At 35.4% G+C, this 25,623-nt stretch overlaps 2 protein-coding genes across 3 annotated transcripts; one reads left to right on the top strand and one right to left on the bottom strand.

Annotated features, from left to right (window-relative positions):
* The first annotated feature begins 6,301 nt into the window (after positions 1-6,301).
* LOC128996520 (iron-sulfur cluster co-chaperone protein HscB) lies at positions 6,302-13,648 on the top strand. 2 transcript variants are annotated; one of them, XM_054421900.1, is made up of 4 exons: positions 6,302-6,862; positions 8,978-9,231; positions 9,583-9,718; positions 13,184-13,648. In XM_054421900.1, exons 1-3 carry the CDS (start codon positions 6,392-6,394, stop codon positions 9,710-9,712), a joined length of 855 nt encoding a protein of 284 aa, XP_054277875.1. In that variant the 5' UTR covers positions 6,302-6,391; the 3' UTR covers positions 9,713-9,718; positions 13,184-13,648. The 2 variants fall into 2 exon arrangements, with proteins under 2 accessions (XP_054277875.1, XP_054277876.1); XM_054421901.1 differs by lacking the exon at positions 9,583-9,718.
* A 4,313-nt stretch (positions 13,649-17,961) lies between these two features.
* Positions 17,962-25,173, bottom strand: LOC128996206 (ATPase ASNA1 homolog). The gene is made up of 7 exons (XM_054421352.1): positions 24,977-25,173; positions 23,951-24,098; positions 22,347-22,498; positions 21,872-22,022; positions 21,245-21,352; positions 18,905-19,102; positions 17,962-18,326 (listed from the first exon to the last, which is right to left on the bottom strand). The coding sequence occupies exons 1-7, from the start codon at positions 25,117-25,119 to the stop codon at positions 18,198-18,200; spliced, it is 1,029 nt and encodes a 342-aa protein (XP_054277327.1). The 5' UTR covers positions 25,120-25,173; the 3' UTR covers positions 17,962-18,197.
* Positions 25,174-25,623: the final 450 nt, after the last annotated feature.

Raw genomic sequence — 25,623 nt, 5'->3', positions numbered from 1 at the left:
TCCAGTTGTTAACCCAGAGTTTGAGGGTAAAAAATGGAGCACATGAAATAGTTGACATCACCCCACTTTTCAGGTTACTCCACGGAGAAAATTCGTTTGATCAGGGGGATGTCTCATATCAAAGAAATAAACTTAAATTACTCAAGACAGGTTATCAGGTATGGTAACAGGGTTCTTCAATTCTCAATGCTGGAAAACTTTGTTGCAACATGTTAACTTGAATTGAGGCAGATCGTTTAGCATTCATTAGAAGTTATCAGTTAAAACTAAGTTCAAGATCAGTTAAAGATAAGTATGTAGGTGAACCTTGACGACGCCAATGGAGATATTTTAAATTAGTTTCTAACAAGTTTTAAAACAACTCTAAGATGTAACTAAAATTACTCGAATTTAAGCATAAGGTTTTCCTCGGCGTTATGTTTCATACCATGCGGCTCATTGAGCCGCACGGGTTCTCTAGTTTATATTTAATATGTGAGGTTTATTATGAGTAGCCTACGCCAGCATACAATAGCTACTGTCATCTAACGCTAATCTACAGTCTAAGTATGTATAACGCTAATCTACAGTCTAAGTATGTCTAAGAGTGTTATACAATCTAAGTATGTATAAGAGTGTCATACAATCTAAGTACCGTATGTCTAAGAGTGTTACACAGTCTAAGCGTTATCGCTCTAATCTAACACTCCCTCGGGGTCAGTACTACCTAAAAACTGTATTGATAAGGATCATCATATAGTAATGAATTAATAGAAAGGTATATTCAAAAATATTGTGATCGTTGCTCATATATATGTATGTACGAGTGATATTCTTTATGGACAAACAAAACAAAACTGAACGTTAAACTCTGGATTTAGATAAACACGCTGATAATGCAAATTGCATTTTCGAACAAACACAATGTTAATTTTATATTAATGAAAGAGAGTGTAATACAAATTGAAATCATTTCAGGCTGCGCGAGCAGCGCTAAATAAACCCCTACCTGTTTACATACTAATCCAGCAAATTAGGTTTAGTCACTAAACTAATCGCTTAATCCAGACCGTTCTCGTGTTCCGCTGTAATTCAGTTAGGTAATGAATTGTCGTGAGGTAAATACCCCTCTTCCCCTTCCCCTAGACTAGGTAACCTTTAATTAGGACTACACATGGTGTATTGTATAGGGTGCAAACAGTCTGTGATTGGCGCCTGTGATTCGTTCGTTTATGATTTAAAAGTTAAACTGTTTATTTACTTTTCAAAAGTGAATTATTCGAATACCGAGGTATATAGGAACTATTATTGATAAAAACCAAACCTTACTATTTACCATTTACATGACTATGAATTAAATTGATCAAATGTTATTATTCTTACCACTTTGGAGAGCGAACCAATTGCAGGCCTTTGTATTTAAACCCAAATATGAATCAAGGATGGATCTAGAAAGGAGTGGGACGGCTAGTGTAGCTATGTAGCTATGTTACTGACTAAGATCAGCAGTTTATTTCAACCAGACTATTTATCAATAGTCCAATTTAATTTTTAAGAGCAGCTAAGCCCAATTTCGAATCATTAAAAATACTGAAAGAAAATACTGGATTAAACGGTGGCCTTTTAATAATTGCTACTCAGCCTAGATATGACGGAGATGCAAAAAATTGCCAAAAAAATATCATTTGTTTTCTTTATCTAACAATAAGTCAAATAATACAAATATCCTTAGTAAACACAATAAAATAAGATAATATCTCACGACAACTATTATAACTTCCATCATGCTATTGTAAAACATAATGGTTTGAACTGTAAAAACATCCAATTCAATGTTTAAACTTGAAATTAATGGTAAATCTAATAGTCAACTGGTAGAACAACCTGATTATCACTAACGTTTCTCAACAGGGGCAAATCCCCAGTCTCTGTTTCGTCAGGAGAGAACAGTTGAAAACCAAAAAGATACCTAAGGATCGAAAAAGGACGGGGAGGCGTGGTCGGCGGAGGGTGATAAATAGAGTGAAGATTAGCCAGGGCGTTTGTGAGCACCAGGTTTGGGGCGCAGATTCCAGAAATGTTGATGTAACCCCAGGCACAAACACAGGCGTAGTGTCCCTGCAAGTTGATACATGTTTCGTCTCCTCGGCAAGTGTAACTTCCAATAGAACACTCATCGACATCGACACACATTCCGAATACAGAGTCCCACTCGAATCTGTTATCACACTGGCAAGTCACATTCCATTCGTTAAGAGCAATCGCGGAAAACCCCCGGTTCCGTTCCCTACTGAAAGAGCATTCTCTTTTATCGCGATCTTTTTGCCAGTAGCAAGGGTTCTCTTGATTGTCCAAACACTCGTCGAAAGAATTAATTCTTTTTGATGGACAACACACGTCAGGGCAGAAACTGTACGTCGCACATTGAAACTGTTTAGAATCATCAGCCCGAGGGTCTTTGTTCGTAGAGGATTTACCTTCCAGGCAATTCGCGTAGTTGTCACAGCGCTCACCGAACATAATGAGAGGAGAGTATTCCATCATGGTGAAGTAGCACATGTAGTAGCTTGCCGAAACACGCCACTGAAAACGCTCCAAAGGGCCTTTGAAAGGGTCTGCATTTCTCCAATCCAACTCTTTCAGTCTTCTGCACTCCTGGTCTACTTTGTCGATCGACTTGGCATTTCGAGGATACTCCCAGTGCCTCTGATTCATCACCACGTTTGTGTCCAGGGTTCTAACCAACTCTGCTTTCAATGCCACATCTTGTAAATAGGATAGACAATCGTAGAAGCCTATGTCACAATATCTGTAGACCTCCCAGTGCAAATATCTAAGAGGAGGAGAAGGGAATGCTTTGTATTGGGAGTTTACATCGTCGATCTGGTCTTTGTAGTATCTACGGTCAAAGTCGTTGAACTTGTGAGATCTAAGATAGTATGCAACGTCCAAGACTGCATCTCGGACCCATTCCTCCGCACTGCGATCTACAAAAGGTGTAGTGTTGTTTTCGGTTTCCTCAATAATATTTACGTCACCAAAGTCACCTTCTAAAGGCAACATTTCTGTGACGTCGTTATCGTTGTCTTCATCGTCTACTATTTTAGATTGTCCACAAGAATAGTAAATTGAAAAAATAATCCATTTTACTAGATAATTATTTGTCATGGCAATCAGTATAAGACAACACATGGTTGACCGCCTGTTTTTACCATATTCAATGCTGTGTGCAAGATGTTTTGCTACATAATTTATTTGTTTTTATCATAAGCTATAACCATTTGAAATAATATTTAGGGATAGTAGTGTGATTTCATCGTTTCTATTTAAAATGCATAGTATAATAAATGAGAGATTAATGGGTGCGATACTAGGGGCTCCCGACGAATTAGTTCGTATTAATACCCCCGCCGCAGCAAACCTGCCGACTAAGCGAATTTCCATTTGTCTGAATTGATTTTCAGTTAAATATATTTTAATAACATTAGGTTTAACGAGTACCTAGGTTTGCTGCTACAAGGAAACTAATAAAGTGTGTTTTTGAGTAAAATATTGATAGCTTAGTACAAAATAAATAAATTTGCCAAGTTTGATCAAAATATATCCATAAACAAGCAAACTACAACATTTGACAATATTCTCCATAAGAATAACATGGGAATTTTAAATTTACAATTTTTCCGTTACTAATAGTTGAACAAAAATACTTTTATATACTAAATTATTTGTTTTTTTAAGCTCTTTAAAAAAGTCTAAAGAGAAATCGGGAAATTTTGTGTTTTGAGGGTCAAAAGTGAGAAAAACCAAGATCGTGCTGGTTCGCGAACTCATTCAAGTTTATCCCGCTTTACACCTTTAAACCAAATATCGGACAAAAATTACTCAAGTTATCGCGTTCACGGACGTATATATATATATATATATATATATATATATATATATAAGTCTATATATATATAAGTCTATATATATATATATAAATATATAAAAATTTAAACGAATGGTGTTTTTGGCCTCTGGGGACATCAAAATGAAAAAGTAAATCGGTCCCGGGTCTAGGTCTTACCGTGCCACCTACGGTAATAGCTACTTCCCTATAGGGAAATTCGCAAAAAAAAGTGAATAGTTGAGTCCATCAGGGGATGATTTATAAATTTAAAGGTTTCATAATACTATTTAACAATCACTTCATAGTTAGTGGTTGTAAATGCTTATACTTGCATTTTGAAATCGAATTGGTTGTTAAATTGTGTAGAACAGCACAACCTGGATCAACGGCAGTATAGAGACTAAACACGCATAGTATAAAGAGACAAAGAAGTATCACTAAAGAAAATGTAGGTGAGAAATTCTTCTAAGCTGAAAATTCACTTGTATTCTTTATCTATTTAATAGCTTTGGAAGATATTAATTTGAGCACACACTCAAGCTGGTCAAAGGTGAGTACAAAGGAAGTTAGGAGTATTTCACAGAATTAAAAAAGGGGGAGGGTTAATTTTGGAAACGCTGACAAACCCTGTAGGACAGAGTGCAGCTTTTGTATGGTGCGTATTCTGGTATTACTGTAGTGACGTAAAGCATTGCGTGCCCTGAGGGTCTAGACACTTTTCATTATCATGATAAACGATTTATGGCTCATTGGCCGAACACTCTTGTTCGGGGATGATGTCCCTGATTTTTAGAGGACGAGAGCATCCGTGTCACACAGCTGCAACTTAAGGCCTAACCACTGCTATCCCAGGTTAAGGACCATTAATGCAAACCCCGAGGAACAGGAAATACTCAATCTCTGATTTGCACTCTAAAACCATGAAGGAGGATAAACCCAGTGATATTGCTTTGGCTTTTGACTAGGCACCAAAATGCAACTGGCATTCCCAAATCAAAGCTATGTGTTGTAATTTCTTGCATTACCTACCTTATGAGAAACCTTATATAAAGACAAACACTGCCTTATCTTAAGAATGTATTTCATGCCCTCTTACACAGTCATATAATGTATGGCTCGGCACTGTGGGAACACTCCGCACCTACGCATTAAGTCCTACTACTAAAAATGGCATTTAATTTTATTACATTTCGCTGCGTACTATGATTAGTACCATTGATTTTTGTAGAACTACAGTTACTCACAGTTTTAAGACAGTATGTATTTACCATCCTTATTTATACTCAGGGAAAGCCTCAGCTGTCTTTGGCATAAGGGAAGAGACTAGCATACTTGTGGGACGCGCAAAGCAGTGGACCTAGTAAGACACGCCCCGGTGTTGCATTAACCGAACCCATTTTAAACTAAAGAACTTCAAAAGGACCCTTCATAAACTTCTAAAGATAAGGAGGTTGTACTTGAATCTTATTCTACCCTGCCACGGGAATGACAAACACATTATTCCAAACCGCTTTCCCATAAATTATTTTGTTATTGTCTTGTAAATATTAGTTTTTAGTGATTTAAATATTTATGACGCAAGCTATCCAGATATTGTCGTGCCGGTCAAAGATAAAGACGTCAAGTATCCTGGCTAATGAAACAGCTTATCTTAGTCAGTAAAAAAGCTTCACAGATCATCTTACACCATTCATATTTGGGTTGAAATACTTACTCACCTAGGTGGCGTCCCCAATTATTCATAATTGAATCGATATCAAGTAAGTGAGTGCTGCATTATGACCCTTGCCCATAACGTGTTCGCATGTTGTGTTATGGACGGACTTGATGTGTATTAATGACGATACCCACTAGCCTTGCATAAAATCCAGAGTACACTATGTTAGTCTACTATCACGGCCGCCTTTAACTACAGGCCGCGGCCTGGTAGAATTGGCAACGTTGCAAGTGGTGTTGTTCAGTGATAGACGTCCCATAAGATAACATGGCAGACAGGTGACATCAGCTCACTAATTCGCACATTATTGATTTAAATTTAAATTTATGAACATAAATTTATTAAAATAAAACCGAAACAATATGAATTAAAAATCTATATCTGTACATTTTCAAGGGGAGTAAATTTTGTCATAGTCCAGTAAACAATCTTTCGTAAATACACAAATACCATTAGCTGCTTCTAAACAAAAACAGCTGTTACAACACCACTTGCGACGTTGCCAGTTCGAAGGCCACGGCCTGAGTTAAAGGCGGCCGTGCTACTATCCATTTATGAGTTATAGTGTACGGTACAGCTTCATGACATGCCAATTTAATCTATCCAATACTGGCAGAGGAAAAATGGAGTCACTTTTTGAAAATTTCAATGTCAAACAATCTTTGTTTTCATAACATAACCTTCAATTCAAGTTAGTGTTTATACTTTATAGCTAGTGTCCAGTTTCAAAACTATAGAATGTTATTGTTTATTGATTTATATTGATTTCAATTAAGGGTCATAAAAAGAAATTCACGAAAGGTACAATGTTCAAGTGGAGACAGTGTCATCGAATATCATCTCAGTTTGAACACATATTTCTTTGTGGAAAAGGAGAAAGAGAACGTCCCATTATTACCAATAGTTACTTCAGTTGGTCTAGGCCCATTTTAAAGAAAGATCAGGTTCTAAATAAACTTATCACTTACAAGGATGTAAATTGTACATGTAACTTGTATACAGAAAAGCATATTTACAGTCCTAATGTTTCTAATAGGCATTTACAATATATGTCAAACAACCCTACTTGCTGGAACTGTCAAGCCATTTTAACAGATAGCTCAAATAAACTATTTTGTGTCTCTTGCAATTCTCTTCAACCAGTCGATCGTCAAGCAAATCTTTTTGATATATTAGGTGTCAAGAAATCGTACAGCTTAGACCAATTGGAGTTAAAGAAAAAGTTTCGTGACCTACAATCTCTGTTACATCCTGACAAGTTTAGTGCCAAGCCGAAGGTAATTTATTAATATTTTTAATGGTTACACGTTAAATAACTTTTAAGTTAGGCCTAATTGTGAGAAAATATCAATAGTAACTTAAGTTAAGTTAATATTTCTTCTTAAAATTTGTTTTAAGTTAGGCCAAGTCATTTCGGTATTGTTTTGAAATTGATGGCTAGGATAAGGATTTTTCATATGCTTACTTATTAAGCCTATCATAAATTGCAGCATTAGTAGAGAGAGGTTCGGTAAGTTATTAAACATTCATGGTTATTTAGTGATAGCCTATGCCTATAACTTATCTAGGCCTAGGCAAAGCAACAAAACTAATCTTAACCAAACTAACTTATCCAAATTAACAATATGCCTATAAGTTAACCTACTAAGATCAATACATTAATAGTCCTTGGAGCATAGATGGTTTAACTCATAAAACAATTTTAAAAACAAACAAGTAGGCCTATTGTAAATAGTGTAAATATTAAATATTATTTTAGTTTATCCTTGACACAGTCTATCCAGAAATTCTGGTCAACGACGTCGCAGCAGGTATAAGTTAAAGATAAAGGTAAAGGGCCTACAAAGACAATTTCTAATCTCATAATGCATTAGATAGGTTCAAGTTACAATCACTCTGGTGTTTGAAAAGACATTTTAAAACGTTCACTACTGAGCATCGCATATATGCGACGCCGCGGTCATTGCCACAGACCGAGGTATACATTTGAACCTTACGTATAGACCGCCTGTCACTTGGTTAAGAGTACACACAGACCATGGGCGAAAACCTGTAAAACACTGATCATTTACATTGTAATACGCTGCAATTGTTTGTAAATAATTCATTCTTGTTTTTTTGTAATTTTTATAACCTTTTGTAATGTCTTATATTTGCGATGCCTGGTCTACAGCGAAGACAATAGTGAAAATTATCATAGTTTTCTTGAAATATACCAAACGTCGCATATATGCGACAGTTCATTTTTGTTTGTGTTTTGAGGTGAGAGTAAGTAAACAAAACAGATTATTCAAGAACAGTTTATAGCTGAACAAATATAAAAGCTACATAGGATAATGCAGCATACATACATACAGTGATGCAGAAAAGTAAAGACCAGTTTTTTCAACTATGATTATGACGTCACCAATCATCATATCCATAGACCAAGCGACGCAGTTGTGCGTCAGACATCTCTGTAGACCACTGCAGGGAATTCAGTGCCCTCAAATAGACCGTTACAAAGATATAAGCATTTTAATAACGTTAGAACCCCGACGCAAATATGCGACGGCAGTCTGTGAGTGGAAACCGGCCGTCGCATATGTGCGTCGCTGGTTCATGTGAATGAAAAATTTCGTACTATTGCAGTAGCAAACGTGTTAAATACCTCCAGCAACGTTGTTGATCAGAATTTCTGGATAGACTGTGTCAACTAAAAATACCCTACTATGTAGGTTCAGCTCTGCAAGCACTACTTCTGTTCCGCCAGGGAAGCCTACTAAATCAGTTAATATAAGTTAACCTGTACCTATTAGGTTATGTGCCCTAATATGTGTTTGTTATGACAGTTGTTGTGACAGTTTATTAAATTTGAGTGGTTTAACAGTTACTGTAGGCCCTACTGTTGTATGTTGTCTAAACTTTCCCCCAGAAAATAGTCTCCTGGGCCCAAAACATATCTCCAATCAACTAAAACTAAGTTCCTTCTAATGTGACAGACCCCACTAAGTTAAGATCAACAGCAATTTATGATGTTACCCTAAATGTTTCTGATCATTGGGCTTTAAATAATGAAATAGCTGATCTTCAGTTAACTAAGCTACACAGATCATCTCACACCATTTATTTATTTATTTATTCATTTATGGATATAGGTAACCAATATAGTTAAAGTACATTGTTGTGCATGCTTAACAGTAACAAATCAACTATGATCAAGAGTGAATATACGTGGACGGCTGTTCAATCAGTTAATACCATTCTAACTCCCTTCCTTTACTCATATTTAGGTTAAAATACGCACCTAGGTGGCGTCCTCAACTCAGTGATTGATAATTTACTTACAACTGCAATATTGACCTACCTAAGTATAATTCTTTGTTATCTCTCAAGAGTGTCACTATTTTCAGAGGGAACAAGAATTGTCTGAAGAATTTTCCTCTATTGTTAACAAAGCATATTCAACTCTCCTGAATCCTTTGGAGCGTGGCCTCTACATGCTAAGTTTAAATAACATGTCAATTGAAGAAGGAACAACGGATATAGATAAATCGTTTCTCATGGAAATTATGGAAAAGAATGAGGAAATAGAGAATCAACAGGATCCAGTGAAACTAAATGAGATTTACAAAAGCAATAAAGAACAACTAGATTTACTTATCAGGTAAGATTGTTGAATTCTATTGTAGATTAGTCGTGAAATGTAAATGAGACAAGTCATAGGCCTATGGTTTCGTTTTGAATTGTCAGAGTAGTTTAAGCGGCATTACCTTTCAATATGAAGGTCATTTTTTGATATGAGCAAAGATGTAGGCCGACAAACTGCAGGTAAAATAATTGGTCAACATTTAAAGGGTACAGCAATCTTAAATTGAATTATAATTTAGACACATATTACCTCATAGCATAAGAGTATTTCCTTAAAATATTACGTGAGTAGGCAGACTACATTTCTTTTATAAGTTTGATAAGAAATGCTTACCCACATAAAATTATCAAACAATATCTGTTTCAGCAATATAACCAAGGCTTTTGAAAATGACGACGTAGAACTGGCTAAGAAGTTACTGACGGAAATGAAGTACTACAATACAATTGAAAATAAAATTAAAGACATCAAACAAAAACTGAACATCCCCGATTGAACTTAAGTAAATTTTCATAATTAAGGTCTTCTTTATCACTAAATGGCATTATCGATTAGAATTATGTAATGTTATTTCTTTGACAAAATATAATTCTCTTGTTTTAAGTTTGTATGGATAATAAGGGTTAGGATATTTTGTTTTTCACTAACAATTTGCTTTCCTTTTGATAAGGCTAATGGAACATACAGGGTGTCCTGGAAATCTCTATTAATATTTTAGGGCATTGTTCCTGGGTAAGAAACATATCTAAATATCATATTTATTGTCCGGAAGTCCTTAGTTACTCACACTGCTGTAATTTTGTTTTTTTTACTTATTACATTTTTTTTTCAAAAGTGGTTAAACATACAAAATTAAAACGTTGCACAAACATTTATGAGAACTAGACAAAGCTACACAAAAAATAATTTTCCAAATTCATAAAGTGAAGTGATACGTGACCGCTAATTGCAACACATGTTGAGATACGTAACCTAGTAGTTGCAGTGCATGCTGAGGCATGCGTGCACGTATCACTAAACATGCCATATCCGTCCAATCTTAAAAAATAAGGTGCCGATTTGTAATTGAATTGCCTTAAAAAAGTAATTCTTGTAATTTTTTTCTAAAATCAACCGTTTTTGAGTTATTTAAGAAACAAAATTTTAAATGACCGCCATTTTGTTTTATGAATTTGGAAAACTGTCATAATTTTTTTTAGCTTTGTCTAGTTGCCATAAATGTTTGTGCGAAGTTTTAATTTCGTATGTTTAACCACTTTTCCAAAAAAATTAATAAGTGAAAAAACAAAATGGCGGCTGTGTGAGTAACTAAGGACTTCCGGACAATTTAAAAATATTGTATATTTCTTACCCAGTGTTGGGAAGTAGCGCGCTACAAGTAGCGACGCTACAGTAGCGCGCTACTTTTTTAGTAGCGTTAGCTGTAGCGTCGCTACTTTTAAGATTTTGTAGCTTTACCTGTAGCTAGCTACATTTTTAAAGTAGTTGTAGCGGAATTTTAGCTACTTTTCTCGCTACATTAACATTGTTTGAGATAGTGATTTTTACCATAACCTCAACCTTACGTGAAACAACATCTTTCAAACTGAGATTTCCAAAACAATTAGGCCTACTTTCTTGGCTTCATACAGCTGGTTGCAGCCGTTTCATTCCCTATTACAAAGTTGTGTGGACATGGAGGCCATTAAATAAGTGTTATCCACATTTTTAGCTTTCATTTCCTTAATTTACTACTCTATGATTACTGTCAGATAAAATAAAATCGCTAGATGCAGACGACGTTTAAACGTTACCGGTACCAGTGACAAGACAAGCTATTGAATGCTTGCAAGTGATTGACAGGGAAATTAGTAATCAATTTAGTTTCTTTGTTATATTGATAGTGTTTTAACTAGGGTTTTAATGGAAACCAACACTAAACCTTAAACTAATGAGAAAGCTGGTCTATCAACCTTTGCTTCAGCTGTTGATTGTGGTTCATCGTCACAAGCCCTTCCTTGGTTAGATTACAAAGATTTTTCAAAGGTTTACTAAATTAACAAAGAGGAAATTACCTGATGAGATTTAAAATATGCCTAGACTACATGATAATAGTAACGAAAAAATCTCCATATAACATGAAACTTACATTTAAAAAATAGCATAGTTTGCTCCTGCTAACAGCTCTATTCCTAGGCTATGCTATGGTTTAATGACGAATACCAAGTTTAATTATTAGGAATGTATCTGTTTAGTCCTGGCAAGAACAAAGCTACTATAGCCGACTTGTTACATTGCCAAGTAGGCCTACATGTTATTTTTACTTTACAAATTTCAACATGTTTAAATTAAAAGCCGATTTCAGGATAAGTTGCTGAATACTGTTTTTTGTACCAACTAGGTTGAAGCACAATTTGCCCTATGCATAATGACAATAAAGGACGATTTCTTGACATTGAAAAGTGTTATTCATAGAACAAGTAACTTATCAATATGGTTAAAAGTTATAGCAATGTCGTTTTTAACATTTAAAGTAAAGAAAGAAAAAACACTCCAATTTCAATAGGCTAGGCTCGGTAACACAAAAAAGTATTTTTAAATCATCGTTTTACAGTTTAAGTGGTCTTAATTGTTGATATAAGACATATATAAATGAATCTATATTAAAGAAATAAAATGAGCTTTTAAAATATAGTTTGGTTGTATGTCCTTTGAACTTAATGAAATTTACATATAAGATGCTTAAAAATAATGCAATATTAAAAAATAAGTACTAAATATGACGGGACACCCAACTATTTGATGCTGTTTTTGTAATGTTAGGTTTATAATGCCAACAAATTTAATAAAATCTAGGAATAATTTGTTTTCTAAGTAATGTTAGATACAATACTGACATTTCTTGTTTAAATGTTTGTTCAATAAAAATGTTGTTGCAATTAATTTTACATTTACCTAATGTGCGTGGAATAAAAAGTAACGTCTTTGGGAAAGTAGCTAAAATTGTAGCTGTAGCTACATTTCATTGTAGCTGTAGTTGTAGCTAGCTACTTTTTCGGAACTGTAGCTGTAGCTGTAGCTAAGCTACTTTTTTGGAAATGTAGCAGTAGTTGTAGCTAGCTACATTTTAAAAGTAGCTTCCCCAACACTGTTAATTCTTACCCAGGAACAATGCCCTAAAATATTGGTAGACAGTTCCGGGACACCCTGTAGATAGTTCAAATGCCAAAAAGGACCAGTAATAGTAATAGATTTAAACCATCCAAACCAAACACTTGAATTAGATAACGTTTTCTAAGGTAGAAAAGCCAAACTTTTGGTTGAATAGCTGCAAATTGGAAGCACAGTATGTATTCAGTAAATCTAAGGGCTTTCCTATTATACAGGCTATTTGTGCTATTTTGTTTAGCAATAGTCAAAGATTGACTTGATAACCAACCAAAGCCAAAATATAAATATCCACAATTCGTGACCTCATAGTAGCTGGATTACAGGACGACGCCACCGTCCCAGTCAAATACTATCAAAAACTTCCTCATCAAATAAGATTTGAAATCATGTATAGTAACCTCTAATTACTGTTACATGTGTATTGAAACTCTTGCATCATTGTAAAAAAATTTCAACCCTACCATGAAAAAGATTGAGTCGAATATTGATTCAGTCAACAAAAATTATTATCGATTATCCTCATGATGTTTTTGGCAGACATTCAGCTGGCCGACTGAGAATCCTCAAACCAGATCAGCTGAAATTTGCAAAAAAATTATGTTTGGGTAACCTATTTAATGTGATTATTTAAGCCTATTTAAGCCATTATGTACCTATTTAAGCCATTATTTTTATCTTTCCAAAAGAGAGGAACGCCAATCTGTCACAAATCGAGTACTGTATATACTTTTGTATTTGAAAAGGTCTAATGCTGTTTCTGTTTTATACATTTACCTACTACTCATAAGATAACTGTATTTTATAACACATTTTGCAGGTATGGTCTGCATCGATGAGTCACCATATTCAAGCGTAGAATCAGGAATTCTGGCACTCTGTGTATATAAGCGAAAAGTATGCTCCGTAGAGCAGATTAAAGACACTCTACTAGTTTTTCCTTTTGAAGAGGCATGTTTTTTCACTTGTGGGGTTAGGGTTATAGCCTACCCCTAGCTACTTCAGCCTGGATAACTATTGTAGCACCCCTAGAGGCATGTTACTGCCCAGAATGTGAAGTAAGTTATTTTTTTAAGTACTTGCCATGCATTTCATGTTATTTTACTAAATTTAAAAATTATTATCAAACATATTAGGGTTTCCATGTCAAACTTGCAAAAACAATATACTTCGTGGTTCTGAGTTCCACAGTAAAAAAACAACTTGTATTTAACAATTAATGTTTTTCTGTTTATGTAAAAAAGTGAATTTTATCCAAGAATTATTTAGTGCTTAGAGCAATAAATATGACTATGAAGAGTGTTCATTTTTTTACCCAGCTTTATATAGACTAGAGGTCGTCCAGTGGTCGAAAACTCGACCAAAAATTGTGTAATGTGACTTCTCTATTTTCACCCCTTACTGTAAGTCATTGGAATATTATCTTCCATTTGTTTTGATTTTCTGTTTATATTTCGTTGTTATTTTGTCACCAGGATGGACCCATAAGGCCCATTTTAAAATTTAAAAGTAATTTTTTGTGCTTATTTTTGAGCCTATTTTAATTTATAAAGGGATTCTGCACTTCTACAGGAAAATATATTTCTAACAGTATGGGTAGATTTTCCTTGCGATGCACACAAGCTGAGAATAAAGGTTTTAAAGAAACATGCTTGCCTATTAATATACAGGGTGGCTGAAAAGTAACATGCACCCCCCCTTAACTTTTCAACCATTTGAGATATTTGAAATCGGTTTGCGGCAACCTTCTTAGATATGAAGGGCTACAATAATTATGGTCAATTTTAAAAATTTTGCCCTTAGGGGTAGTGGTGGTAGGGGTTAGCTCAACATTTTCAAATGACAAGTATAGTCGAGTTTGGTATCATTTTACAGGTCTTGACGAAACATAAACATTGACATAAAGAAAACCAAAATCAGCTCACTAATAACAAAATGGCGCCATAAAACGTTTCAAATCCAAATAACCATGAGGGTGGCAAAAAAATTAACTTGCACCCTCTTTAACTTTTTAACTATTCGAGTTATTTGAAATCGGTTTGCGGCAACTCGTTTGGATATGAAGAGCGACAATAATTATGGTAGGTTTTGAAAATTTTGCCCTTAGGGATAGAGGGGTAGGGAGGGGGTAGCCTCAAAATTTTCAAACAGCAAGTATAGTCGAGTTTGGTATCATTTTGTAGGTCTTGACAAAACATAACAATTAACATAAAGAAAATAGAAATCAGACCATTAATAACAAAATGGCAGTTCAAAATTACTTTAAATAACTATTGTCTCAATCATTTTTAGCTGCCATTTTGTTATTAATGGTCTGATTTCTATTTTCTTTATGTTAATTGTTATGTTTTGTCAAGACCTACAAAATGATACCAAACTTGACTATACTTGCTGTTTGAAAATCTTGAGCTACCCGCTACCCCTAAGGGAAAATTTTTCAAAATTGATCATAATTATTGTAGCCCCTCATATCTAAGAAGGTTGCCGCAAACCGATTTCAAATATCTCAAATGGTTGAAAAGTTAAGGGGGGGTGCAAGTTACTTTTCAGCCACCCTGTATAGAAGATAGTCAGTAGCTTTTTTATTCGAGTACTTTATAAGTCAGTGACTAATCATAATCAAGAACTAGTATTTAAGTCTGAACTAAAGAAATTATGCTTTAGTCCACGGATTAAAACATGCTAGATTTTAATCCTGTATAGGCGTAGGATTAATTTTAGTCGTCCACTTTTCCCTTAAACCATTTTTGTGAGTTAAAGTTGAAGGTGCATATAGATTACATTGATTATCATGATTTTTACCAGGGCCGCGAATTCGTCGTGAGCGGGAAAATAATTCCTTTGATGACTTAAGGTCAATTCACACACATCAGTTACGATACGTCGCAGTCCAGTCATTTCAGGCACGTCACAGTTAACAAAAATATTCTTTAACGGATTTTCCATTGCGCTATCTACACTCATCCGCTGCAGTTCCGCCAGTCCCTCTGCCGGCATCCGTCAGTCGATTTTAGATTTCTTTTCTCCGATATTTTTGGATTGTTTGGACGCCTGGCGGACATGTTTGAGGTTAGAAAATAGTACTTTTTTTATTTAAATGATCCGAGTTTTTATTTTAAGTAATGTTTGTAACAACCAACAAGACAGACGATGATAATTTGATAGAATATTGTGTTTTATTTAATTAAACATTTTTGATTATAACAAAACTGTAAATAAAGTGACGGAAGAGTGACTGAAACCAAATGACTGACAGGTTGACTGAAAAATTGCGGATGCAACTGAGACTGAACCGTGACTGGACTCTAACGGAACTTTAACTGAACTGATGTGTGTGAATCAACCTTTAACACGTTCGCTGCTACGGACGTTCCGGAACGTCAGCCGGGCCACGGCGCCAGGAGCTAAGAACGTTCCAGAACGTCACCGTTTATTGTTGTTTAACGTTGCTATGGATAAGCCAGCACGTCACAAGCGTTCTATATTTCTTTGCAGCTCGTGGGGACGTACTTTTCTGACAATAAAAAATATAGTTTCCCAAATCACCACCAGGGTTGTTTGGAACAGGGCTTTGTTTTACCTCTTTCCTGCTAGATAGCGACACTACTTTACCGACTGTAACCTGGGTAGTGCTGCTATCCATCAGAATCACTTAGTACTATATCAAATGCCAGTATTATTGCAGAACATTGCCATCCAGTATAACTACTGTTGTTTTTACTGTAATTCAGTGTATCGGTGGCAATGTCACGCAGCGGCCGAGCGTTAGTTCAGCAACTGGCGCCGTCCCGGCATCTAGCGCTCAGCAGCGAACGTGTTAAGTGAGGATGAATTCAAGGATAGGTATGGATTTTTAAAAAACTCAAGTGTTGACACAAATTACCCTACATTTCCCTTGAAAATCATGTGCTCTTTTAATCTCTGACTAAACTAAGTCCCCGCGTTAAATTAGTCTGTGTGTCCTTAATCCTTGACTCAGAAAGTGAATTTTTAGTCCATGACTAGCCTAGTCCTTGACTTATAAATCTTGATTCAGAAATCCGCCCTTACTGTTGCTAAAATGTGTCTCCTTTATTTAAAACTGTTGGAATTCAAATTCTATTTTTGTTGGTAAAAGCTTTAAAAACGTTAAAACAGAGAGCTATTACTTTCAACACCTTTATTTACAATTGAACTCACAACAATAAGCATTTAAATCATAATTGAATCTTAGCAATGAAATATAAAGTACAAAGAATAAAATATATAACAGCTGTTAGCTGATTCAAACTATATCACTTGCTGTATATAATACCATTTACTATATAACTAACAACTTCTAACACTAATTAATAAAAATTAAACACCCATTAATTACAATAACAACACTTTTTACATAAAAGTCATCAGTTAAACCTAACTTTGAGGGCTGTTCAGAACGTAAGGAACGTTTCCAACACAGGTGGGCTGGTCGGGTAATTCCTAGTACAGATGTGTTTGCCTACTCAATGACTATCCAATTGTAACAGTGGAAGTGTAATAATTGTGCTGCAATAAAAAAGTTTGAGAAGTGTGATGATGATGAAAATCCTACGAGTTGTGAGATGCGGTCTGTTACACAGTTTTTGTTGGCCATACATCTAAAAAAACCTTATATAAATATATTGTCAAGAATTTGAAGTGTACGGAACAACCAAATAAATACAAGTTTTTTTTCAGAAATGGATCATTCAGTTTCAAAATAGCTGAACTTAAGTTGACGTCGATTTGCATGTCATGGCCTGACGCCACAAGTCAAAACGCACTCACTGTCTCCTTCAATCATGAAAATGGGAGATTTTCTTTCACTCACCCTACCTATCTCCAAGTGGCTTTCACTTGTGCACCAAAATGAAAACTTGGTTAGAAGTTCAGCCCTTAAATTACAACAAGAACCTCCCACTGTGTATCACCTCGTGGCCGAGCTCACTTTCGGCGGTGGAATCCAAAATGTTTTCCTGAACATCCTCATTTGACATACTAGATACAGAGGATTGAAGTAATAATTTGCTGAACATTTGTGTCCGTTGATTCAAATCCCGATGGTTGGAGCCCACCTGAAGCTGTAAATCCCAAAGGATAGAACTCTAAATTGTTTCCTGTATTGGTAGTAAAATGTTCAATGTTGGACAAAAAGTTAACAACAAATGTTACGGAAATGCCTTTGTCATAAGCCATATTATACAGTCAAACCTTGATCAAAAGAATTCCTAGCAATAGTGGGAAACTTGTCTTGTTTTTTTAAATAAATAGGTTTGTTTTCTTCTCCGTTTAAAGTGTGCTCATTCACAATTCACTTAAATACAACCAACATGACATAGGATATGTTAAAAGTTTTAATTTTATTTTATTTTACGAATTTGTAAAATGTTACGAATTGGATTTCGATGATGAAAATTTTATATCATTCCAAACCAACAATCCCACTAAGTAAATGGTGTTTTTAGCTAAGTTCAGTTATAATTATAATTTCAAAGACTATGGTAACGTTTCTATTCACGAGAATCTTAATCTCTCATTTTTAGGAAAAGGAGTGAAATAACACTAAATAGACACATTTAGGGTGTAATACAACACAAATGAATATAAATGTTATGTATTTACAAATAGTTAACAAGCTTGTTTCACAACCAAATAATACAATACAAACAAAACTTTGAGACCATTAGCTCACAGAAAAAATCCACGCAAGATCAACTGAATGGAAAAAGTGGAAATAAAAAAATATATAGCACATTCAACAAAACAAAAGTACTCCGTAAAATGGTGAATGAAAAATAGAGGTCTGAAAAAAATCACAGATACAAAACTGATCATCATTGTGGCGGTGGAACAAATGGTTTAACGAGATGTTGGGAAAATTCCAAAACTTGGGGCGCTCCTCGAACTTCATGATCTAACAACGGCAGCTTGGTCACGTGGAAATCTTCGTATAAGTCTGCGATCTGTTAGGAAGAGGTAATGTTAGGTTAGAATACATGATGATGTAATTCAGAACCAATCTGATCCATCGTTAAATATAGGTTTTAGAAAAGAAATTAGTGGAAGTAGATGGCAATGTGATCTTGTATCCCTGTTTTAGCAAATTTCCCATATGGGGAATAAGCTTTAAGTACTGTAGGTCTCACGGTAAGACCTAGACCCATTACTTTTTCGTTTGAGGTCCCTAGAGCCCGAAAATACCCTCTGTTCAAATTATTATATATGTATATTTAATATGTGTCCGTTAGCGTGATAACTCAAGCAAAAATGATCTGATTTCGATGAAATTTGGTACAAACAAGTAAATCTACGTAGAACAAGTTCGCGAACCAGCAAAAACGGAACAGGGGGGTGGGGTTTTTGGTGGTTTAATAGGGTAAAAATTGATTTTTCCCATTTTTGACCCTAAAAATGCAAAATTGCATATAGCAATTCAAAATATCCATCAAGCCCTAGATTATTTTTGAGCCAGTTTTTTAAATACACAAAAATACAGAATAGAAACTATACAAAACATTATTATTAGGTAGGTATTAATTACCTGGTCCAAGTATTTTCCCTGAACTTTATATCTCGCAGCACACATCTTACACACTTGGTCCTTGCTGGGGAATAACAGCTGATTGACAACAATATTGTGAGTGTCAATGCCACACTTGGTCAATTCCTGAACAAGTCTCTCCGTCTCATAGAGGGAGAGGAACTCAGCAATGCAGACACACACAAACGTCGTCTGCTCCTGTCAAACAAAGTTAAACACGAGATCAGCTTATAGACAAAATTATTGTGAGTGTCAGCCACACCTTGTCAATTCTTGGGCCAAGCCTCAAAAAACTCATCTGTTCCTTTTATTTACTTATTCATTCTCAACGGTCGGTAAATTTCCGTTAAGTTCCTATCAAGAGAAACGTCAGAACTGAGAACATGAATACTCCTGGCTACTTTCTACTTAGATGTGATAGGAATAGTAAAACACTCGCTAAAAGCAGAACTGGAGGGAGAGTGACTTTGTACATAAAAAAGTCTTTGCAGTATGTCAGTGGCGGCGATAAGAGCTCGCCCCCCCCCCCCGCGCGAGTTAGTTCGCCAGGCCCCGCTCCCAATAATCTTTAAAAACATTGTCACATGTATTGCTGCCTAAACTTACACTTTAGCTTGGCATGGCATCTCCCGAGGCACCGAGGCGTCATCATCGTACTCCATGATCGTGGAAAATCGTGAATACTTCCCGTAGTAATGGAAGAAACATTTATAATCATAGTCTACCGTGATTGCAACCAAACCTATGACATCTTTGGATAACAACATCATCGTCTCCCGCGTTGACAGCCCAATTCCTAATATCTCCTGCGACCTGTGGTGACGGGGAAATCATTTTTTCCACAATAGCGGCAAAATTCTAGATTTATCTAGCAGCAAAACACGTCATTGTCGTCTTCAGGCCCGCTATCGCCGCCACTGAAGTATGTTGAAAACAGGCTAAAAAACGTTGATTCTCAGCTTGAGTACATCTCTGTCACAGTTCACAATTAAAGAATAAAACTTGGAATCTGCGTAATGAATAGGCCACCAGACGCTAATTACACAACATTAGAAACACTGATATGCAAGAAATTAAAAATGCTTGGAGTGACTCTTGATGAAGACCTGACGCTGACAGACTATGAAACCCTCATGTGTCGGCGAGCCCTTGGCCGGCTGCGAGGTCTATATAGATTGAAAGGGATTTTACCTGAGAGCGCCAAAATAAAACTAGTAAGGGCCTTGGTATTGTCAGTATTTGATTATTGTCCTCCCGCTTACGGAAATAGCATTACAAAAGGTGACCTAAATAAAATCCAATGACTACAAAACGTATCAATTAGATTTATTTATAACTGTAGGAGAAGAGATCACATAACCCCCCTACAGAAACGCTGCACACATTATGCCAATTAAAGATATTTGTATATACCTAACCTGCAGCCTGATACATAAAGCTATAGTGCTTGGCCAGCCTGAGTACCTGTGTGAGAGACTACTCTCCCGCCAAGATGTCTCTGCCCGCAGCAAAAGTTGTTGCACTTTCCTAGAGTCAGATATGAAGTGGGGAGGCGTGCTTGTATAATGCTCTCCCTGATCAGGTAAAGGGGACCAACATTCTGAACACATTTAAAAAAAAATTGAAAGAATATTTCTGTAGCAAATTAATTAGTAATTCAAGTAAATGTATTTTTTTTATCATTTCAAATTTGTTTTGTATCGAAAATTCTGGTCATGTTAAAGTAATGTTTGTCAAAAATTTTTTTATAGATTGTTAGTATGGATTGTTTTCATAGATTATTTAAGTAGATTATTTTATATGTGTAGTTTATTAAGATTAAGGACAAGAGTTGTTTTGAAAAACAGAATGTATTCTTCTGAAAAAAAAGAACTTGCTAATAAAGACCTTTTTATTTATTTACTCTTCCTTTGTGGAAATTTAAAAACGAAGATATGAAAATATTTAACAGCTGATTGACAATAGCAGCTACCAAGTCCATAGCTTCTTGATAGTTCACAACTGGACCCAGCTGATGTCTTTGAAATTTGGCGTTTCCTGGCTGAATAAACAGCTGGTCTTAGTCTGTAAAAAGCTACACTAAACACTTCACTCTATTCTACAGAGCAATCCTGCATTCATATTCAGCTTAAAATTCACACACAATAAACAGTAAACACTGCTGTCTTAATAAAGTGATTAACTAAGAGTACTTACTTTGGAAAACGTGTAGTATGACTAAAGCTGTACAATATACTCAGAGAAATATTAGCAAGATAAGTTAGATAGATCTATGAGTGAAAATCATTTATAGGCAGGAGAATGACACAAGTGAGGTCTTTGAGGTGCCAAACTACTTACAGGATTTCTGAACTGTTCATTCACTTGCCGAATAATCGCCAACATATCTTCCATCTTATTGGAGAATGAATCTGCATTGAAGTCTGTAATGCCCAGCAAAGAACTAATCTGCAGCAAACATTTAATCAAATAAAAAATATTGCTGAATTTAGAAATAGACGAGTTAATTAACAAAGAATGTTTTTTTGCCTATCAACATTTATCAAATTTATAACAAATTTGAAAAGAGCAAATATCGTAAAAAATAAGTTCAAATAGCTAAATACCAAAAAGGGATTTACTACTAAACCAGATTTTACTTTTGTCAAATGCTAAACAGTTGCAACTTGTGCTACAGCCCATTTCGGCATAAATATCCCATCCTTAAAAGCTTTAGAGATTCAGCGATGTCGTTAAAATACAAAACATGAACAAACCTTAAGCAAATGTAAACAGCCAATGTGCAACAAGTGTTGTTAGCTCTTTTCTCTTTCACAAGAATTGAGCTAAACGGTGTGTGTAAAGATAAATTATATCAGAAGCTTGTAAGATTAAATCGAATGAAAACAAAGAGATTGTCAAAGCATAACGCAGTAAAATATTAAAATATTGTAAATAGAAAAGATGATAAAAGTTCTCTCCACTGACTTGATTTATGAAAGGACTGATCTTCATCTTGAGTCGCAGTAGTTTGCCGAGCCCCTTCTCCACGACCTGAGGGAAGGATAGGAGTCGCAGAGTGTGACCTGTGGGTGCCGTATCAAACACCACCACAGAAAAGTTCATCCCCTTCACAAGCCTAAGGTGACATTCATATTAAGGGCAAAACTAGATTACTGAAACTGGGGTTGTGACTAGCTTATAAACAAGCATAATACAATTTTGTTTTTCTTATTATTTGCCATCAATTAGATTGAAGTATTTTAATGTCTTTAAATTATATAAATAAAAGTACCGTATCCTTCAATATACAATATTGTGTTCCAAATTGAAATTGAAATTTTTATCAAATTAAGTAATTTCACAAATTATTAAACAAATTCATATCAAGTATTAGGAAGTTAGCCCATTTGACTTATAACTAAATGGTAGGTAGGACTAATTAAGTTAAAGGAATACCAACTTCATGACTTCTGCGTAGCTCATAGCTTCATCAATGCCTGGAAAAGCTCCGATTATCTCTTGCATTACTCCCTTGCTAAGTCTCATTGGATCGTTTTCTCCATCAAAATACTCCTCGGGTAGTTCTGTGAATCCTACGTTTGGGTCAATTTCCTGTAACCATGAAAATTTGTTCTAGACCAATGCCACAAAACTTGTGTATTCTAAAACTGTGTAAATGAAAACAGGCACTATAGTTCGGCCGCTTAGAAAACGACCTGCGCGCTAATGCTAAACCAATGCTGGAGGAGGTCGCTTTCTACACGGCCGAACTATAAAAATTGGTGTAAATACCTGAGACACTCATGTGATCCGAATCATTGCAGTATTGCAACTGGTTTCAATTCAACATTGGAGTGGACAAAGTCAAAACAGTTGTGATGCAGTGGTTAACAAGTCAGGCGGCAGACTTCTATGAGTATGGTCTTTGAAAACTGGTACAACGTTATGCCAAGTGCTACTAGTAAATTATTTACAACAGGTGCCTCCAAAGAATTTTTTTATTTTGATATCTTACATTAGTTTTTTACCTCCAGAATCCAAATATACAATTATTTGTCAAAGTAAATTAATAATACTGAATATATTGCTGTTTAAATATACAATTTTTGAATAAACAAGGTAGCAAGGATGACATTTACAAGAGGGATGAAATGAAAGACTGAGACTAATTGTATGTAACTTAAACTTAGTTCTTATAAAGCATGTCAGGATGGTCGGTCGAGCTTTATGCAAATTCGGGGCTGTATTAAGTGTTTTTAAGTTAGGTTAGATTAGTAAGGTAAAGTTTAGGTCATAATGAATCGAGATGTTGGTTTAAACTAAAGACTGTTTTTGTAGAATTAAAACCCTGGTAAAAACACTTTAAAATACTACAAATAGTGTTTTGGAGTGTTTATATAAGGTCTATAGGTAACAGAACCAGCAACTCAATTCATTAAACTAAAACGGAGTTTGCTGACGTTTTAGAAGTTTGGTTCAGTTAGGTTATATGTTAGAACGGCACCATTTTACTACATAATCCTATTTTAGCTGGTTTCCTATGAGGATTAACTTCTTATATTGTGATTCCACTTGTAGACCTAAGTTAGCCTAAATTTTGTTTGTCTTTTATACCTTGTTTATTTAAACATTGTACATTTAACAGCTATATCTTTAGTAATATTCATCTGCTGTGAAAAATAATGGTATGTTGGACTCAGGAGGTAAGATTAAATAGCTATAGCCTAAAGTAGGTTATAAAAATTAAAAATTTGCTGTGAGCCACCTATACTAAATAAATAATTACCCTACCTGCTAATATTGGCGAATATTATGCAGAAAAGAAGATTATATACTGTAATGTTTAAAAAAGGTATCGGTAAACCTACTTAAACAACATGCCTCGTATTCAGAAAGATGTGTGACACCTGCCACAACAGGAATCAAATCCAGTTGGCTGATGACACGTTAGTGTAACTTCGATTTACCTTGAATGTCACATCATTAAGTGTGAGGCAATTGAGTGTAAACTACATAAAAGTTACTCATTAAAATACTATCTTCAAGTGTAAAATATTAAATTACCATAGCAGATAAATTGTTGAATCCCTTTACTTTGGTAGGAACCTTGGAGAACTTCTGATCAAAAGCATCGGAGATGTTGTGAGCAGGATCGGTAGATATGATAAGAACACTTTCTCTCACCTTTGATAGCTGAACAGCCAGACTACAGCTGAAAGTGGGAATTAATAAAAGTGTGGTTAAGTTACCAAAGGACAAGTTAAGTTACTCAACAAGTTTAAATGTTGCACTTGAACTCTTAATCTTGTTCAAGGAAATTGCACCATTTTTTGATCATCGGTGTTAAGTCTTAGGCTACAACAATAATCATAGGATATTAAGTGGCCTACACAAGCTATACCAAGATTATATACATTTCTACATAGTTTTGTCCAAGTAGACCTGGCAAAATGTCTGTCATCTAGCCTGCACATAATTATTGAAACTCATACCGGTACAGTACATAAAATAAAGGGATAAAAGAATTAACTTAGTAAAGTTGATTAGTGGTTAAAAGGTCTAGTGGAGTAGTAGCCTAACTTTTAAGCTTAGTGAATGCCATGGAGATAATAAATAGAATGAAAATAGGCTACAGTAGGCCTATTGTAAAGCATATTTATATAAAAAAAGCATATTGCACAAATTTTAAAGGTTAAGTTATCTGTGAGAGATGAAATCCTGTGGATGATTTCTCCTTGACACCAATACTATTTCTATAATCTGATAATAAAATTGTGATGTTTTAGACTAGACAAAAGGTTGGCATTAAACCTACATGGTAATAATTGTAGAGTAAGGTAGAAGGCTAGAATAAGTCTCTAGAAAAGCACTCAACTTAAACATGCTCTTACTAGCACTAACTATGAAATACTTCAAGGTAGTCTATTTATGGGATTATTGATAGGAAAAGTTAAGCTTAAATAGTGCGCGTTAAGTGAATTTGGAATGTACTGAAAATTTGTGACATTTGCAATAATTTTGTGACATTATGTTGCTCAAAGTTAGGTTAGGCCTAGAGTGTAAACAAAAGGGTCATCAACTAAATCTAACCTGCAAGTTGTTTTTCCAACACCACCTTTACCACCAACAAATATCCACTTCAATGAATTCTGATCAATGACATTTTGAAGGGAGGGTTCTAATGATTCTGCGTCCATATCAAAATTATCACTATCAACACAGGAAGCGGCCATTTTACAGACAACTTTAAGTAACTTCTAGTTCTAGGCTACGTACGACACTGGGATTCGGAATTCGGATCGGTCGGAGTCTCGGACTCGGACTCGACAGTCAACACTGTCAGTTGCGCTGCTCGAGCTGCTGAGCTGACTGTACTGCACAGAACTGAGTGACTGGACTGAACTCGAACAAACTCGAAACCGAAAATAAAATAACCGACGGTGGAGCGGATCAAGATGCATGGATACTCGATACATCTTAGGAGCGGATGGCCACACGGGAGCGACTATGGCTACAGTGTGGTGACGTCATATCTCTTTCTCTTGAGGCAACACGATTACCGTAACGAGACGATGTGTTTCCAGCGGCATAGCGTTCGTGCATAGATAAAACATAGTCCCTAAGGCCCCTTTTATTCATGCCCCGGTGGCGGGCAACCGCGGTGAATAAAAGGGGCCTATGGCTGGGCGCACAATGATCCAGCATTTCACCTGAAGCAAAATGTTGCACAACGATTT

The sequence above is a fragment of the Macrosteles quadrilineatus genome, unplaced genomic scaffold (assembly GCF_028750875.1).
Source record: "Macrosteles quadrilineatus isolate MER2022 unplaced genomic scaffold, UCM_ALF_1.0 Scaffold_6__1_contigs__length_79288215, whole genome shotgun sequence".
NCBI lineage: Eukaryota > Metazoa > Arthropoda > Insecta > Hemiptera > Cicadellidae > Macrosteles > Macrosteles quadrilineatus.
This window is presented reverse-complemented; position numbering and strand designations above follow the sequence as displayed.